We start from the raw sequence: 18,822 nt of genomic DNA on the forward strand, positions 1-18,822 counted from the left end.
GATTCTAGGGGAGGAATTAGAATATATGAAACATAGGCAAATGAAAATAATGTTATCTGGATATTTTCATTCTTGACGAAAAAAATGAACCATCCACGCATTATACCAAATGTGTCCCATGTAATTTGAAGCCTGCTCAGTTACCAGAAATTTTAAATAATGGAACGGTAGACGTTTTAGTCAGTTACCACTGTGTGCTTGACAGTCAATAGTAAGTGAAATGTTTTTACAGTTCTTTAATTTTAGACGTAATGCTTTTACCACCCAGTCCAGTTTACTAGTGTCCCAGTGAACTCCGTAAAACCGCAGTGGCACTGTTGCAATTATGGGATTTCGTGAAGTACATCAGCACCACCATGCCTGTATCTAGCACTCTACCTAGTAAAATGTTGGAAATAGTTGGCTTCTCTAATAAAAGCTAGCTAATGAGATTTACTTTCTTTTTCCCCAAAATAATTTCTTTTACAAATTCTTGAATTTTCATGTATAAATAGATCAGAAAGTATATGCTTCGTTCTTAAATTATGTATATATACTATATTTTCAATACAACTTGTACACTTTTAGCTACCAAAAATCTGCAACCATTTTTACATGAAATTTACATTTTTCTTATTTACAGTTATTTGTAGATTATTGCAAAACTAGTTGTGCAAGTAGATTACACTGCCAATACCACATACCAATCTTTGAAGAAAATATTTGCTAAAAAATAAATATATCCGCACAGAGTATTTCAAAAGCGTCATGATTTCATGCTACATTATGTGCATAAAGACTAGGAAAAAGTATGTGTTTTGGTAGATTGTTTCATTACATTTAAAGCATTCCAAGGTACTTACTACTTAACCAATGTGAGTGAACTTCTTTTTATCAGATGACTGACATTTTCAAATGATTACACACATTATTTTTTGAAATGTATTATTGAACTGGCAAACATTCTGGTATATATTTTTCTATCAAAATCATAGAATGCAAATTTCAGCTAGAAGGAGGTGTGTCTAATTAAAGTCAGTAGGTACCCCGGAGATGAAAACTAGGGTTTCCTCGGTGTTTTTATGTTTGGAAAAAGGGTGCCATATTCAATGTTATTGTAACATTGTATCTTCTGAAGAGACTGTGGAGGAGGTAAGTATAAGATGACCAGTCCTTAAATTTTACTCCAAAATAAATGAGGTTGATGAGATGGTGTGGAATTTTCTTACATATACTCAGAATACTTAATACAGTGTCAATACAAAAAGTATATGATTTAAGTGCTAACAGGTGTGATTATTTTTCATTTAAAAATGATGCATACAAGGGAAACACCAAAAGTGAAGGTTAAACATACAGTGTTTTAAAACCATAGGTGTACCAGATTATTTTGTATCTCTCAACATATAAATTAACTAATGAAAGTCACAAATGTCATGACTTCATGACTACCAGTTAGGAATTCAGCTAAGTTTTGACATTAGCTTTTCAAGAAAAATCATGTTAAATTTGCCACTTCTCATAATAAATATTTTATTGGGCGCATTTCTCTAATACTTGCTACTCATTTAAAAGTTTGATTTTGATTGCTAAAACAATGAAATCAGTCAGTTGATCATATGGTTCTGTGTTCTTAACATTGCATTCCTACAGATGTTTCATCCTATTCATAGTGATAATGTATTTTAAAAAATGTCTTGTTGGGGCGCCTGGGTGGCGGAGTCGGTTAAACGTCCGACTTCAGCCAGGTCACGATCTCGCGGTCCGTGAGTTCGAGCCCCACGTCAGGCTCTGGGCTGATGGCTTAGAGCCTGGAGCCTGTTTCCGATTCTGTGTCTCCCTCTCTCTCTGCCCCTCCCCCGTTCATGCTCTGTCTCTCTCTGTCCCAAAAATAAATAAAAAAAAAAAAAAACGTTGGAAAAAAAAAAAAACTGAAAAAAAAATGTCTTGTTAGTCATCTCTCTCAACCTCCACTTAATAGTTTATATAAATAGGCCTTGTGATAATTTCTTTTCATGCTGTCAATTATTAATAATTCATGTCTTCCGTGAATTTTCTGTATTGTATATTCTTAGAGCAAGTGTATTTGTACTACAGAACATGTAATGAATTATTCTAAGGTTGGGCACTGATCAGTCACAACAACTAATACCTTACAAAGCATTTTAAAACATCCTTTTAGTTTTTAAAATGGAAACATCACTTTGTTGTAAGTTAAGTGGAACCCAGGGACAGAAGCTTTGAATGAGAACACTTAAGAAGTGAGGGGGTAAGGGGTAAAGTACTGCATACCTAGAAAACCATCACAACTCAAATATAGAATTCTATGGATGTTGGACACCGACAATTTTTGACAAATACGGGGATGCTATAGCAGAGGATAGCTTTCCTAACACTGGTGTTTTCCTACTCTGAGTAAATAGATCTTTGAGAGCCGTGTGAGAATCACTGTATAGATTTTTGTCAGAGTGGGAATGCTGTCAGTGTTGGGTAGGGGGAGGAGCCATGGAAGGTTTTCAGAAGACCTAGGTCATGCTACGGCACTGCCACCATAATGACACTGTATTTGTGATGATGCACAAGTCACATAAAGAGCTTATAGTTACATGGTGCTTTATGGTTTACAAAGCACTTCCATATACGTACTTCAGAGGCTCCCTAACACTCCTCAAGATATTTAAGACATTGCCTTCATAATTTTGGCTACTGGGGCTCACTGAGGGTTTGTCCTAAAAGTGGAGAAGGTAGGATTTTAATTCAGGTTTATGACACTAAGTCTCTTGCCATTTCTACCATCGCACACTGGACTTAGGCAGGCAGTCTGTTTAGCGTATCTGTGCATGATGGTGTGGGCCTAGAAGCCTGTAAAGGACCACTACAACTATAAATTCTATTTTCTGAGAAAATAGAAAGTGTATTTTCTTTCAACACTATTTTGAAAATGCATTTCCAAATACCCATCTGGGAACTACGTCATGGATCTAAAGAGGGGCTTCCCCAGTGAGCCGGTCTTTACAGACCACTTTTTAGTAGCACTGAATTCAACAGATCACTGATTCAGAGTACACAGGTTTGTAACAATGACATTCATACTCTCACTATCATTATAAATAGTATTACTTTAAAGCTAAAAACCTAATAGTGCAAAATGCAATTAGAGAAAACAATAGCTACTCTTGTGTCTTGTGAATCAAAACCTTCAGTCTTGTTAATGGCTATTTAGCTGGAGGCATAGCACATTACCCAAAAGCTTTATTGTGGAAAAAATTATTTGTCTTCCTGATTGTTTTTAATATCGTGGTCCTGGATGAGAATCAAAGAATCTAGCATTTTAGGGGCACCTATGTGTGCCAGGCACTTTACTATATGTTATCTCACTTCTTCCTCAAGCTTCTTTGAGGCAGGTACCATTATCTCATTTTTACAAATTCAGGAAAAAGACTCAGGGAGGTTAATTAAATTGGTCAGGGTCACACAGCTATTCATGAGAGAACTCCTGAGACCCACGTGCAGAGCCCATGCTCTACATTAGTGATTCTCAAAGTTCTTGTGTTTATGGAGATCATATAGAAGAGGGCTTGTTAAAAGATGATTGCTGGGTTCCACCTCTTGAGTTTCTGAGTCAGTAGGTCTGGGTGGGGCCCATGAATATGCATTTCTAGCATGATCCCTGGCTGTTTTAGTACTGCTAATTCTAGGCCTACATGGGAAGACATCATCATCTGTCTTCCAGGTGCCTCTGAACTTACATGATAGACACATTTTTCTATTGTGCAAAAATCAAGATCTGAAATTTTTTGTAATTTATAAAAATTTTGATTTGCAGTAGGAATCTCCTCAAATACATTGTCTACTTTTGGTTTCAATCATGGATAAGCAGTTTAAAGACTACTATGTTCCAAATCAGTGTTGCGACTCATTTTTAATAACTAGATCTCCCACATTCCTTTTTTTAATCATGAAAAGCCTTCAAGGGAAAGATTTTCCTATTAGAATGATTGTTTTAGGTATGCCGACAAGGTGATAAACTTTTTCTTTTGATAATATATGAAGGGATTTTAAATGACATCTGGTTAAAGAAATGGTTCTTTTAGGCTTTTGGGAACCACTGTTAAAGATAAACCTCCAAAAGGACCTGTAAGCAGCTGTCATATACATATATCCAACCTCACTCCAAATGCCACTAGGCCCTGATACAATACCCATATCTTCTGACTGGAAGAGTGGGAAAATTCATCTCTGATGACCAATCCATTACCATGGACATAAGAAAAGGAGGCTGTCCCAAATTTGCCTCTGCCTTCTCATGTCTGTTGAATGGGTGAATTTTAATTTAAAAATCCTGCAAGAACATTGCTTCAACATTTTTCATTCCTAGTTTCCTTATCAACTAATTAGAACATGGGACTCCTCTCTAAGGTAAAATGATATGTCCCGCTCTCTGCCCAGCAATAACAGCAGGAAAACAACTCACTCAGATAAACTTCAGATTTTAGATGAAATTTTATTTAGGCCTGGGAACCAGATCTCACTATTTTTAGGTGGAAAGCATCAGTTGTATTAAGTGCTTCGAATTACCTAGGAGGACAGCAGTTCTCCTACTGCCAGGACTGATGGGCAGTCAACCCTGCCTCTCAGGAGGATCGCCAATGGAGGGGTCAGACTGTTGGCCACAGCAAACATGACAGGTGATTTCAGGCATTGGACCTTTGACTGGGATAAGGAGATGCATTTTGTAAATTAAGATAATTGCTTTGGTCATCTCTAAGTCATTTTAACCATTGAGCCTCTGACACTTCTGCCTAACTAATCACATGTTAGCTTTTCCAGGCTCCTGTTAAGCTAATATCCTAGAAGAGGGGACCTTCTTAATCCTGTCCAATTCTCTGAGACTTAGATTTTAATATCAAGGAATTATTTTATGTCAAGGCATTAAGAGGAAGAATGTTTGTCTTATGCAAAACTTGAAGCAAGCTGGAAACTTGTATACTATTCCCCATCTTTCCATTCCCTCAAGCTCAATTTTTATTTTTTTTCATGCTCAGTTTTTATAAAGAAGTATAGAGGCTTTATGTGGGATTTTATGCACGTCACAGCAAGTGTTGGAGCTGAAGCATCCACTAATCAAACAATCAGATCTAAATTCCTCACCTGCCAAATCCTCACTCTCTACAAATGACAGTCTCTGGTGAATTCATTCTGACTTTCCCTGGAGCTTAGGCCAGCAATCCTTATGAAATTTGTTGCAGCTGCAAAAATATGCCTAACTATAGATATAAAATCCTCAAATAGTCCTCTGAATCAACGTTAGCCATTTGCCTCCCCCAGCTAGGCACCCGTAAATGTTTGTTGAATGAAGGAAAGAAAGCATTAGTCCTTAAATTTGTATCTGCCTAACACCAAATGGTTTGGGAAGCTAGTTAAACTTGTTCTGTTTTTTACTGAATTGACTAGTCATTTTGCCATACATACTTTATCGCTTATGTTTTCTTTTTTTTCGAACATTTAGCAGGGATAAGAATATGTTCACACCTACAGATTGCCTCCCACACATGTGACCATTTAAAAATATATAGGGGGCAACTTAAGGTCACTTTCATCATTTTAAATAGTGCAATAGCTTTGTAAATTTAAAGGAATTGCTTATATTTGAAACCAATAGTGTCAAAGGTAAAAGTAAGTCAATAGATTACATTTCTATCCTGGAGGGATGGAAACTAGTCCATTTAATAATGTGCACAGATATAATATTTCTTTAAAAATATATGTCTGTGTAAGAATTATTAAAGAAGGAAGAAACTTGCAAAAAATTTCAAGATTTCATTCAGAAGGAAAGGATATAATAGATCAGCCCATAATAAAATTAAAATTGTACTCAAAGGAATTGAAAAATAAAACTTAACTAAAAATTGACAACTCAGAATCTTAAATTAACTTGCAGTTTTTTCTGTATCCTGATTTTATGAGAAGCATATCGTACTCCCTCCGAAAAAGTCTAACAGTTAAAGATATTAAAATATATTCCACTGTATGTTCTGATATTCTGGGGTCCAAATATATTCAGCCCAATTCATACAGAATGCATTTTCATTTAATCTTTGATTAACAAATGTGTTTGAGTAACTGAACAAAACAGAAATTTTACTGCTGGTGTCTTCATTTCCTTTACAGGCAGGTACAAGCATATTGTTTTTCCACAGCTGGGATTAAATCGAAAACCGTGGAACAACATATGCTTAAATGGGAGCTAGTTTTGCCATGCAAATCCACTGGGTTGCACATTTTTAAAAAAGAACCATGCGTGTCCACTCTTTTGCTCCAATTCAGGATTGCCCTAATCTATGAATCAGAGGAAAGCTGTAGATATCACTTTGTGTCAGTCACACCTTGGCAGTTCTTGAGAAGACTCCCTTCCCCTCCTCAAAAAAAAAAAAAAAAAAATAATAATAATAAAAAGAGAGAGAAACTTGTTTCTACTTGTTTCTAAATATGCAAGGAAATGTGCCAGTGAGAAATATGTTAGGTAGTTTGTAAATGCAGTTAGAGACAGAATTTTAAGTCGAAAGTCCTTTTTGTCCTCATTAAAGCTGGCCTATATTCATGTATTTGGAGATGGACACCCAACGTGGTCGAAGATTCAGAACTCTAAAACTATTTTTTTTTCAGTGTGGTGAAATGGATGTAATTAACTATAAACCTCTCAGAACAGAAGGGTATCTGTTCTGAGTTTCTACCCCTGGAACTTCCGTGACTTTAGGATCTTCCATGATTTGCTTCCATGAACAATGTCACCCCTTGGTTTCTTACTTGCTTGGAAGGCATTTTCATAACAAAGTACAGGTTTAGTAAAAGTAGTAAGTAGGAGTCTCCATGCAAGAGAAATTGGAGTTTCCTAACATGCACATGATTTAAAAAAAAATAAATAAATAAAAATAAAATAAGATGCCTGGAGATGCTGGCAGTTTTAACATTTGGAACAAAAGAGTTCATATGTATATTTACATCCTAATTGCTCAATTTTACCTTACAAGCTTCAATTTAGGAAAATATACAGTACTTTTGCATATAATGGTACCTTGTGAGCCCCTGAGTCAAGTAGAGAGGATTTAAATACAAAAAAAGGAAAACAGCCATTAAAAGCACTTACATTGTATGTGGAGTAAATAGTACAAAATGATTATTTCCCCGGAAGACCAGGATCAGAAACATGCCTATGAAGACCCAAGATTCCTACAGTGCTTAGGGATGAATCTGTCAAAGAAGGATGCCTAATTGGATGAAGGTAAGTTTTTCTTTGCCGCGGGTGAAGCTCTAAAGAGAGATCACTGTCTTGTTTTAAAAGTGAAGTCAAGTTGTCTTCCGAAGCTGTGTTCAGATGCACCCCACTTGAGAGGGAGTCTTTGGATTTAAGTTTAGATTTTTCAAGGTCTAGAAATTCAGGACACTGAGAGAAAGACAAGAAAACACGTTTTTACAATTCATTTGGACAGATTTCTAAAATTACACTCACGAAATCAAAATACGTTTTATTTCCCCATTAATCTATATTTGATTAGTGGTATTAACCAAACTTTCCCTCCCAAGACCGGATCAAGGCTTTGGAGGTTGGGCATCAGTTTATCCTAAACAACCATTCTAAGAACTTTAATTTTGCACTGAAGCCAGATCAGATTCATACAGATACATACATACATACATACACGCAATTTAACATTGAGTTTGAGTTTCCAGATGAGTTTTAATTCAAAATTCAAGACAAAACTAAGATCAGAAATGTGTGCCATTTGGTGACTAGACAGTGTAAGAAGGAGAGGGAAAAAAAAACAAACGAAGGAAAATCACCCATCCTTGGTCGGAAAATATTACCTAAATCCACTGAAAACAAAGAACAAAGTACACAGTTTTGCAAGATCGGCGACATTCAAAACTAGCTAGGGATAAAAAAAAATTTCTACTTTCATATCTCAGAAAGATTTCATCATTTTCTTTCTTCACATTTCTCCCTGTTATTAATGTAGCTTAATTTCCCATAATATTTTGCACTAAATTTCCAAACTTCTAAAAAAATCTTAGAAGACTGTGCTGGGTCCACCTTCCTTAGAGTCAGTTTGGCTATTCGGCTTAAGTAATTAAAAATAATTTGCCATGCAGACCTTCATATTAACATAAGTCAAAAGGCCTTAGAAGTCTTTAGGGGCATCTGGGTGGCTCAGTCCGTTAAGCATCCAACTCTTGATTTCAACTCCGGTCATGATCTCATAGTTGGTGAGATCGCACCCTGAATGGGGCTCTGTGCCTACAGTGGGGGGCCTGCTTGGGATTCTCTCTCTCTCTCTGCCCTTCCCTCTCTCTCCCAAAATAAATAAACATTTTAAAAAATTTATTAAAATATTTTTATTAAAAAGATCTTAGAAGTCTTCAGAGGCAAGATAAAGGACACTTTAACATTACTCCTTTTACTATCATGGAGATGTGAAAAGTTTAGAGATCTCTGGTGATGGGTGGGGCACAAATGAGATTACTAGTCTGATCTCACTGGAACCTCAGATCCTCTGTGGACAACTGCTCTTTCTCCTCCCCTTACTTCCTTCTGGAGATGGTGCCCAAGAGCACCTCTTGTCACCATAGTAAATTACAGACCATTCTTTGAAGTGCTTTTTGGACCCAGGGCTACAGCTTTCAAAGCTCTACCATATGTAAACTCAAGCAGATTAATTCTTGAAAAGAACTTTTTCTTAGGGGAAAAAAAATTACTAGTGGTTTAAAATCATTCTTTGAGGTCCACTGTTCTCAAACTTGAAATAAACATAACCAAGGGATACGGGCATTTTGTTTCAAAGGGACACATGCACCCCAACGTTTATAACAGCACTATCAACAATAGCCAAAGTACGGAAAGAGCCCAAATGTCCATTGATGGATGAATGGATAAAGAAGATGTGGTGTGTGTGTGTGTGTGTGTATATATATATATAATGGAGTATTACTCAGCAATCAAAAAGAATGAAATCTTGCCATTTGCAACTACCTGGATGGAACTAGAGGGTATCATGCTAAGCGAAATTAGAGAAAGACATATATGACTTCACTCATGAGGACTTTAAGATACAAAACATGAACATAAGGGAAGGGAAGCAAAAATAATATAAAAACAGGGAAAGGGACAAAACATAAAAGACTCTTAAATATGGAGAACAGAGGGTTACTGGAGGGGTTTGGGGAGGGGGGATGGGCTAAATGGGTAAGGGGCATTAAGGAATCTACTGAAATCATTGTGCACTACATGCTAACTGGATGAAAATTAAAACAAAATAAAAATAAATGAACAGAAGAATTATTGGGGGGCTGGTTTAAATTCAAATTCTAGGGGCTATTCCCAGAAATTTAATGGAGCAAAAACAGATGGGGATGAGACCTTTATTTTCCCATAGCACCCCAGATGGTTCTGACTCATGTGGTCCCCAGAAACACCCAGAGAGAGACTCTCGTTTATACAGCATCTACACTTACTTGTGAGGAAGGACTGAAACTTCGATCAGTCTTGATGGATGCTGCTGGATGGCTGGATCTCATCAGGCGAATAATGGGTCTCTGATACTCCGCTCCGGCAGTTACCATACTGTAGGCGGGGGGAACCACAGTGGTTTGTTTCTGCAGCAACTGTAAGATGGTCTGGATGTCAGCAGTCATTTGGGATTCAAGTCTGCAGGACAGACACAAATGGGGGAAGACAGTCCTAAAATAGTCCAGGATTGCAAGGCATTTGAGAAAATTCAGTATCACCAACAAACAGAATTATGGCCCTGCTTTAAACAAGAAGGACAGGAGAGGGAGCACACAGATTCTCTCCTGGCTGATGCTCACTTTCTGTGTTCCACTAGTGGTTCTGATAAACACCATTGCTTTCCTGCTTTCCTGCTTCTTTAATAAGATCTTAATGGAAAAGCAGCTGAATTGAAATAGACTACATTTTTACCAACCTTTATTGATTTCAAATGTAAAACATACTGAGAATCCATTGTTAATGATAATTTTCTTTGCTTTTTAATCAGGCTTTGCCAGTTTCTTGAGAACATTTTGTTTACTCTTTAAACATGGACTTGGTAGCACATTTCTTTCATAGCTGCAATAATTGTGTAATTTCTTATGTATTTCAAGTTTACCTTTATTTTACCTTGTTTCTGTCCTATTCACAGTATTGCATGTTACTCATTGCATTCTTTTTTTAAAAAAAATTTAAATTTACCTATTTTTGAGGGGGGGAAGGAGGAGCAGAGAGAGAGGGAGACACAGAATCCAAAGCAGCCTCCAGGCTTCAAGCTGCCGATGCGGGGCTTGAACTCGTGAACTGTGGGATCATGACCTGAGCCGAAGTGGGACGCCTAACCGACTGAGCCACCCAGGCACCCCCCATTGTGTTCTTTATTGTTAAATGCTGTTAGATGCTAAATTTCTAACCAATTTACAATTCCAGGCCTTTGGCATGTAAGAAACAAACCAAATATACAAGTTCACTTGCTTCTATGACCCATCTGGCTTGCAAGATGCCAGTCTGATGTTTTTTTCCCCAAAGCTCAGAAGGATCCAACTGGCCTGTTAAATTCATTCTCATTTTAAATTAAAATTCGAAGGAAAATAGCAAAATACAATAGGACTAATTTTCTTTTTTTGCATGTGTTAACAGCACTTTAAAAAAGGAAAGTTTGTGGGCATAAGAACAGAAAATTTGGACTGTATGCATCTTTAGAAAACTTTAAATCTTACTTGTGCTATTTTGTCTCTGAATGAAAGATGCAAAGAGAAGGTAAATCTTACCAAAATTTTAAAATCATAGAACTAATTTTGTCCAATTATATACATGCTGCATTTGTTTGTGACATTTGAAGTGGAGAGAATTTAGTCTTTGATTTAAGAAAAGGTCATTTTGTTTTTCTTTTTAGTTCTTAGTCCTGCCACTACAGATCTTCCTCCTGAGAATCATAATAACATCATTCGTACAGGTTTTCTATACTTGGTATGCTTAACCATATAGCTTCCTGTCTTCTAAACCAAAAGCTATAAATTATACATGATTGTGCCTCACAAAAGTCAAAACCACACACTGAAATGAGACAAAAAGAGGAGTTATCGACCAGTTTATTTATCTACTTGTTACCTGTAGGTCTGATCTATTTCTTTATGGTGCCAACTAACTGGAGAAGACTTATTATTTTGTTGTCATACGTCAATTTTTCCTTTTCATTTCTCAAGCTCCAGTTCAAATTTTATCTGCACCCGAAACTCTTTCCATCTTGGACTCATTCAGAGTTCATTTCTCCCTCCTTTGCACCCCCAAAGAAGTCTGCAAACAGACTAATGTTTAGTGAGTGGCTTACAAAGTATTTATTACATTGAATATAAATGGACTTGGGGGTGGGGGATGGAATAAAAATTTCAACACATGGCATTCAAAATGCAACAGAGAATAAAAAATCATGATACTGTTTTTGAGTCCTTTATCAAACAGCAGTGGTCTCTGAGAAATGGGATCTTAATATCATGGATTCTATTTGAATAGTCTCCATGAAGAAGAAATCTGTTGGAAGGTGGGTCTTCAGTAATGGCAATGTACTACTGTAAGTAGGGCTCATGCATACAAGAGTTCCCTGGCAGGTGAAGTAGCAGGTGCAGGGTGAGAACTGAGACTGTGTGGACCACTTCTGTCAACCTGATTTTGTTGTTCGTTCCGGGAAAACCTTGCCTGAAAAAAATAAGACTAAATATAAACTTCACTTCACTTCTTGAGGAAATTTCTATAGACCAACTCATTGGAGACAACAGTCTGCTCATCTGAACAAATAATTTGTTTATCAAACAGATTTTATTCATTCAGATTTGCTTGAAGATCTTCACCTCACTGTGTCCCTCAACCTGGATTATAACAGCGTGAACTTTGCCCAATTCCAATTAGTTCCCAGCCTTGAAGGGCCCAGATTTCAAAGTCCTAGGAATGTCCTACTTACTTCCCCTCCTGAGACACCACTTAGGCTCTTTCAAGATAGCATTCTCTCTTCCTGCAGTAATTTTGAATACTTAGTTTTTGTTTATTAACTGGTTATCTGATATTTTGGGTAGTTCTGTGCAATGGCTTGAATGTTTATATACTCAAAATTCATATGTTAAAATCTTAACCCCCAATGCGATGGTGTTAGGAGGTAGGGTATTTAGGATGTGATTAGGTCATGAGGGTGGAGCTCTTTTGAGTGGGATTAGTGTCCCTATAAAAGAGACCCCAGAGAGCTTCCTTCCTTCTACCTTTTACCATATGAGTACACCCCAAGAAGACAGCCACCTATGAGTCAGGAAACCAGCCTCACCAGAGACTGAATCTGCTGGTACCTTGATCTTGGGCTTCCCAGCCTCCTGTGTTGTGAGAAATGAGTCTCTGTTGTTTATAGACCACCCAGTCTATAACCCGGTTTTAAAACTTTTTTTTTTTTTTGGTCAATGAAAGGTACCGAAATATGCCACTTTGGCATATTGATTATTTGAGTTGTAGGCACATGAAAAACAGAAAATGCAGAGAGAGGCTTTCTCTGAACTTCCCTTATCTTCCTAAAAGCGGATCCAAAAGGAACTCAACTGTGATAAATTCACTCCTCTGGTATTTCATCAGCAAGAGAAGATTGGCTCTTGTCACAAGAGAAAAGACTGGAAGCTGACACCACACTGAGACAAACTTTTTCACAAACTATCATATCTTCTACCTCTTCTTCTGACTATCCATTTACCTTTCCTAAAAATCATTTACTCTCCTCTAAGAGGCCTACGTCCCCCTACACTTTCCCTTAACAAGGTGGTGTCTAATCCCGGATTCTAAGCGACCTTGGGGATTTACTCATTTATTTTCCTCTGTATATCTCTCATGTATACATGAGGGCAATGCGTTAAATAAACTTATTTGTTTTTTCTTGTTAATCTGTCTTTAATTACAGGGGTCTTAGCCAAGAACTCAGAAGGGTAGAGGGAAAAATATTTTTTTCTCTCCTACATCAACATAACTATTCAGCTGCATAAAGTAAATGCGTTCATGCGCTTATTTAAAGATCCACGATATACCAGGCACTTTGGTGGGCAGGAAGGTGAAAAGGAGAACATGATGATGATATACGTAGAATCTAGTGTAAGGTGCTGAGAGAAGCTGACCATGTAGGAAGGAAAAAAGAAGGAAGTACATAAATAAGTATAACACTAGGTGAAGCACATGCTCAATGCCATACTAACGGCACACACGTAAATTGCTCTGGATGATCTGTAAGACACAAAATCATTATTAAAAGCTTTTACATGCTCCAGAGCTCCCTACCTGTAGCATGGTCAAAGCTGGGCCCTTGTTAGAATGGAGTTCTAGGGGCGCCTGGGTGGCGCAGTCGGTTAAGCATCCGACTTCAGCCAGGTCACGATCTTGCTCTCCGTGAGTTCGAGCCCCGCATCAGGCTCTGGGCTGATGGCTCGGGCCTGGACCCTGTTTCAGATTCTGTGTCTCCCTCTCTCTCTGCCCCTCCCCCGTTCATGCTCTGTCTCTCTCTGTCCCAAAAATAAATAAACGTTGAAAAAAAAAATTAAAAAAAAAAAAAAAAGAATGGAGTTCTAGATCTACGGGACTTAGAATCTGCATTTTAATAAGATCCCCAAGCGATTCCCATTCACAGTAAAGTTTGAGAAGCCCTGTTTTAGGATCAAGTGCTATTGCCCTAAGTATGTATGTCTGTAGACATAATATATAAATATGTAAGAACCTTCCTTTTGTAAACCTTTAACCCTCCATATAGTTTAATGGTCATTAAAGCAGGAAAGTGGTAGCAGCAAAGCTGATTCAAGATAGACCCATTTATATCTGTTCTTATTGCACAGTTTGCTTAATATGAATATTTGAAGGAGACAAACGGGGTTGTGATTCACAGTTCTACATTCGAACAGAATGCTGAAGCTAAACAGGGCAGACCCAATTCCAGAAAATGTCCCAGGATTCCCACTCAAAGTCAAAGTTTGAGCTGAGTTACCCTCTTCAAACTTGTTCTTTATACTTTTGCCTTCGTGAGTAAAGTGGAGGAAAGATGTTGGAGACACCAGTGCGGTAAAAATGTAATATTTTGGATTTCAAATCCAAAAGAAGCTAAGCTGAGTTAGGCCATAAAATGTTTGTTGAAAATATTGGAGAGAAATAGAAGTAAGTCAAAGTGAGAAGTAGATCAAAGGACATATAGATGCTGGGACTATGTCAAAATAGATGCCAAGATAGATTTTTAAAAAATGTTTATTTTGAGATGAAGAGACAGAGAGTGCACACATGTGCATGCACGAGTCGGGGAGGGGCAGAGAGAGAGAGAGTGGGAGAAAGAATCCCAAGCAGATCCTTAACGCTGTTAAGGCAGAGCCTGATGTGGGGTTTGAGCTCATGAACCGTGAGATCATGACCTGAGCCGAAATCAATAGTTGGACACTTAACCTATTGAGCCACCTAGGCGCCCTAGGAGAAATTTAATTGTACTTTACAGATGAAAAGTTTCATATAAAAATCATAATAAGTAATGTAATAAGATAACAATAAAAATTATTATTACTAATGGGCTATTGCAAATCAAATGCTCCTCGATGGGTGTGCCCTTAAGAGTTTACACTTTTGGCCCCGGGACATATTGAAGACATACGTTTTCAGTAATCTCCAACTTATCTCAGCAGCAATGATTGGTACCCCTGAAAAGGCAACTAAAGGGATCCTAACACCTTAACTTTAATCCTGAAGAAAGGACTAAAGGAAGTAAATATAAACTAGGAGAATACACTCAGGAGGAACACCAATAATAAAGTAGAGTTCATTGTTCATCAGATTTTACCTAGCTGCTGGTACAACCCCTCCCTGTGTGAGCATCTATAGTTTCCACATATCATATCTTAGTCCTTAAATACTATTGCAGGTGTGTATGAGTCAAAGACAGAAACTGAGGCTAGAGAACCATAAACCCTGTACATAGTTAAGTAGCAGAGCTATGACCTCAATCTAGGCTAACCACAAGTATTTTGTAAATAAATCATTGCTGTCCCTGTCAATTCACTTATTCATTCACTCATTTTTATTTATTTATTTATTTATTTATTTATTTTTATTTTTATTTTTTCATTCACTCATTTTTATATCCCCTCAACAAATTGAACACATTTTATGACCTGGCAGTAAAGAGATGGACACTTATTTTCCCTAAGTCGCAGGAATCAAAAAAATTCAAGTCCAGAGATCACACATATCAATTTTTATGTGTTTACAGTATATATTTTTGTGTATGTTGTGGCTAAAGGATCAATGTGACTCAGTAAACAAGGCAAGGAGAGTAAAAAAGCAAATGTATTAATTAAGCCACTAAATATGCTTCTCTGACCAATAATAAGTATTACCATGGCAAGTTCTTATACTTGAATTAGGGATTGCTGACCCTAAGTAAATGACACGATACTTTAATCTTCTCAGGTATGTTTCAATTTTATAAGACTTGCATTTGACACTTGAAAATGGTGTATGGACCTTAGCACCAGGAGGTTTTAAATTCAACTAAAATCCATGAAAAGACAAAATGCAAAATAAATCTTTAGCTCCTGCAATATTTTCGTACTTTTGTTTGAAATGAACAAATTTATTTGAATTTACAAATCTGTAGATTTTCTCTTTGTCTGTTTTAATTCCTAATTTATTTTTTTTGTGGCAATGTATATGTGTGTGTACACGCATTTTAATGTGCTTACTGTATTGTTTGTCCGTATTCATTTCTGGCATAAACATTAAAAAAAAACCCATGAAAGATAGATATAATGGATAAAGCACATAGGAAACATTAAGCAAGTAGTTAGTAAACCAGGAGCTTATGTGGTGTAGGCAAAACTCATAGGACGTGTTAGTTAAGTATAGATAATGAGTAAGTAGCTTGCTAAACGTGGAGAGAATTCATAAGGTGTATTAAATACAGACAGCATGCTAGGTAACCTGTAAGACCTTCCAAAGATAGAACAGAAATAGGATGTAACAAACCAGAGTGTGGCTTACAGAGACACAGATAGAAACAAGAAACTATTCTCAAGTCAACTCAGGACAGACAACTGTCACCCCCAAATTTGGCCATCCAGTGGTGACACACAGCATAGGCTCACTCCAGCTCCACATGGGCTTTACCTACAAAGAGCAAATAAAATACATAGTTGCTGAGCAGACCAACTGGAGAGCCACGGCTGTGGCCGGCATATCCAGCCTTACATCTCCGTGATAGAGCAAGTGTGTGTCACTGGAACAGATTTTTTTGTCTGTGGATGCTTTGTGCAAACTGCCACTGTTGTCCTAGTCACCACACATCAGGGCAGGATGATGCAGCATATATGCACATGTCATAAATCAGGATTCGGGTAGTGTGTTCCTTTTACCGTGCATGCAGTTATTAGAAATGTGTTAAGTATCTCATCTAGCTTTCCTCAACCTTCATTGTATGTTTTTTTTTCAATTTTTAAAATTTTTTTAATTTTTTAATTTTTTTTATTTTTGAGAGAGAGAGAGACCCAGTGAGAGTGGGGGAGGGGCAGAGAGAGAGAGGGAGACACAGAATCTGAAGCAGGCTCCAGGCTCTGAGCCGTCAGCTCAGAGCCCGACGTGGGGCTTGAACTCACAGACTGCGAGATCATGACCTGAGCCAAAGTCGGACACCCAACAGACTGAGCCACCCAGACGCCCCTCTCATTGTATGTTCTACATTGATTTAGTAAATTGTGTGATTTGAGCATTTTAGTTTAATCCATGAAGCTTTTCGTCTATGAACACTGCCTTGCCTGGTGGTGTATTCAGAGGCTACCTTTGAATCAAGGTCAATTCCCACGTGAAGCACAACTAAAGCAGTGATATCATACTCAATCACATATTTTTTTTTCCTGACTTAGTGACCAGTTTGATTTTACAACATCTACACAGATTGCGTTAAGGAATTCCATTCTCCTTAAAACCAAAATTCATGCCTCATCTTAAAAGGGTATAGATCAAAGACGGAAGGAAAATGGAAAAGATCTGGGCTTCAACGCTGTGCTATTTTTGATTCAAATACATTTTTCACATATTGACTGAATATCTAAATGTTGAAATAATTTTGTCTATACTTAAAAAAAATGCCATCACACATAACTAAGTTACCAGAAACAACCAAAAGTATAAAAGCAGGATTAAAAGAGGGTGTTAGTAAACAAGCCAAATATGAATTATTTTGAGGGACAAAAAGCTTTCGCTTTTTGCAGATGACATGATATTATACATGGAAAATCCGATAGACTCCACCAAAAGTCTGCTAGAACTGATACAGGAATTCAGCAAAGTTGCAGGATACAAAATCAATGTACAGAAATCAGTTGCATTCTTATACACTAACAATGAAGCAACAGAAAGACAAATAAAGAAACTGATCCCATTCACAATTGCACCAAGAAGCATAAAATACCTAGGAATAAATCTAACCAAAGATGTAAAGGATCTGTATGCTGAAAACTATAGAAAGCTTCTGAAGGAAATTGAAGAAGATTTAAAGAAATGGAAAGACATTCCCTGCTCATGGATTGGAAAAATAAATATTGTCAAAATGTCAATACTACCCAAAGCTATCTACACATTCAATGCAATCCCAATCAAAATTGCACCAGCATTCTTCTCGAAACTAGAACAAGCAATCCTAAAATTCATATGGAACCACAAAAGGCCCCGAATAGCCAAAGGAATTTTGAAGAAGAAGACCAAAGCAGGAGGCATCACAATCCCAGACTTTAGCCTCTACTACAAAGCTGTCATCATCAAGACAGCATGGTATTGGCACCAAAACAGACACATAGACCAATGGAATAGAATAGAAACCCCAGAACTAGACCCACAAACGTATGGCCAACTCATCTTTGACAAAGCAGGAAAGAACATCCAATGGAAAAAAGACAGCCTCTTTAACAAATGGTGCTGGGAGAACTGGACAGCAACATGCAGAAGGTTGAAACTAGACCACTTTCTCACACCAGTCACAAAAATAAACTCAAAATGGATAAAGGACCTAAATGTGAGACAGGAAACCATCAAAACCTTAGAGGAGAAAGCAGGAAAAGACCTCTCTGACCTCAGCCGTAGCAATCTCTTACTCGACACATCCCCAAAGGCAAGGGAATTAAAAGCAAAAGTGAATTACTGGGACCTTATGAAGATAAAAAGCTTCTGCACAGCAAAGGAAACAACCAACAAAACTAAAAGGCAACCAACGGAATGGGAAAAGATATTCGCAAATGACATATCGGACAAAGGGCTAGTATCCAAAATCTATAAAGAGCTCACCAAACTCCACACCCAAAAAACAAATAACCCAGTGAAGAAATGGGCAGAAAACATGAATAGACACTTCTCTAAAGAAGACATCCGGATGGCCAACAGGCACATGAAAAGATGTTCAGCGTCGCTCCTTATCAGGGAAATACAAATCAAAACCACACTCAGGTATCACCTCACGCCAGTCAGAGTGGCCAAAATGAACAAATCAGGAGACTATAGATGCTGGAGAGGATGTGGAGAAACGGGAACCCTCTTGCACTGTTGGTGGGAATGCAAATTGGTGCAGCCGCTCTGGAAAGCAGTGTGGAGGTTCCTCAGAAAATTAAAAATAGACCTACCCTATGACCCAGCAATAGCACTGCTAGGAATTTATCCAAGGGATACAGGAGCACTGATGCATAGGGCCACTTGTACCCCAATGTTCATAGCAGCACTCTCAACAATAGCCAAATTATGGAAAGAGCCTAAATGTCCATCAA

The 18,822-nt window shown here is 37.5% G+C and overlaps 1 protein-coding gene across 3 annotated transcripts in view; it reads right to left on the bottom strand.

Annotated features, from left to right (window-relative positions):
• Positions 1 to 6,937: 6,937 nt before the first annotated feature.
• Positions 6,938 to 18,822, bottom strand: part of KCNH7 (potassium voltage-gated channel subfamily H member 7) — a 484,953-nt gene continuing 473,068 nt past the window's right edge. For all 3 annotated transcript variants that reach the window (XM_043576908.1, XM_043576909.1, XM_043576907.1), the window contains 2 exons: positions 9,490 to 9,682; positions 6,938 to 7,423 (listed from right to left, as the gene is read on the bottom strand). In XM_043576908.1, coding sequence (XP_043432843.1) covers positions 7,157 to 7,423; positions 9,490 to 9,682 — 460 coding nt within the window. In that variant the 3' untranslated portion in view covers positions 6,938 to 7,156. The remainder of the gene's footprint in view (positions 7,424 to 9,489; positions 9,683 to 18,822) is intronic.

Source organism: Prionailurus bengalensis, chromosome C1 (assembly GCF_016509475.1).
Source record: "Prionailurus bengalensis isolate Pbe53 chromosome C1, Fcat_Pben_1.1_paternal_pri, whole genome shotgun sequence".
Lineage (NCBI taxonomy): Eukaryota > Metazoa > Chordata > Mammalia > Carnivora > Felidae > Prionailurus > Prionailurus bengalensis.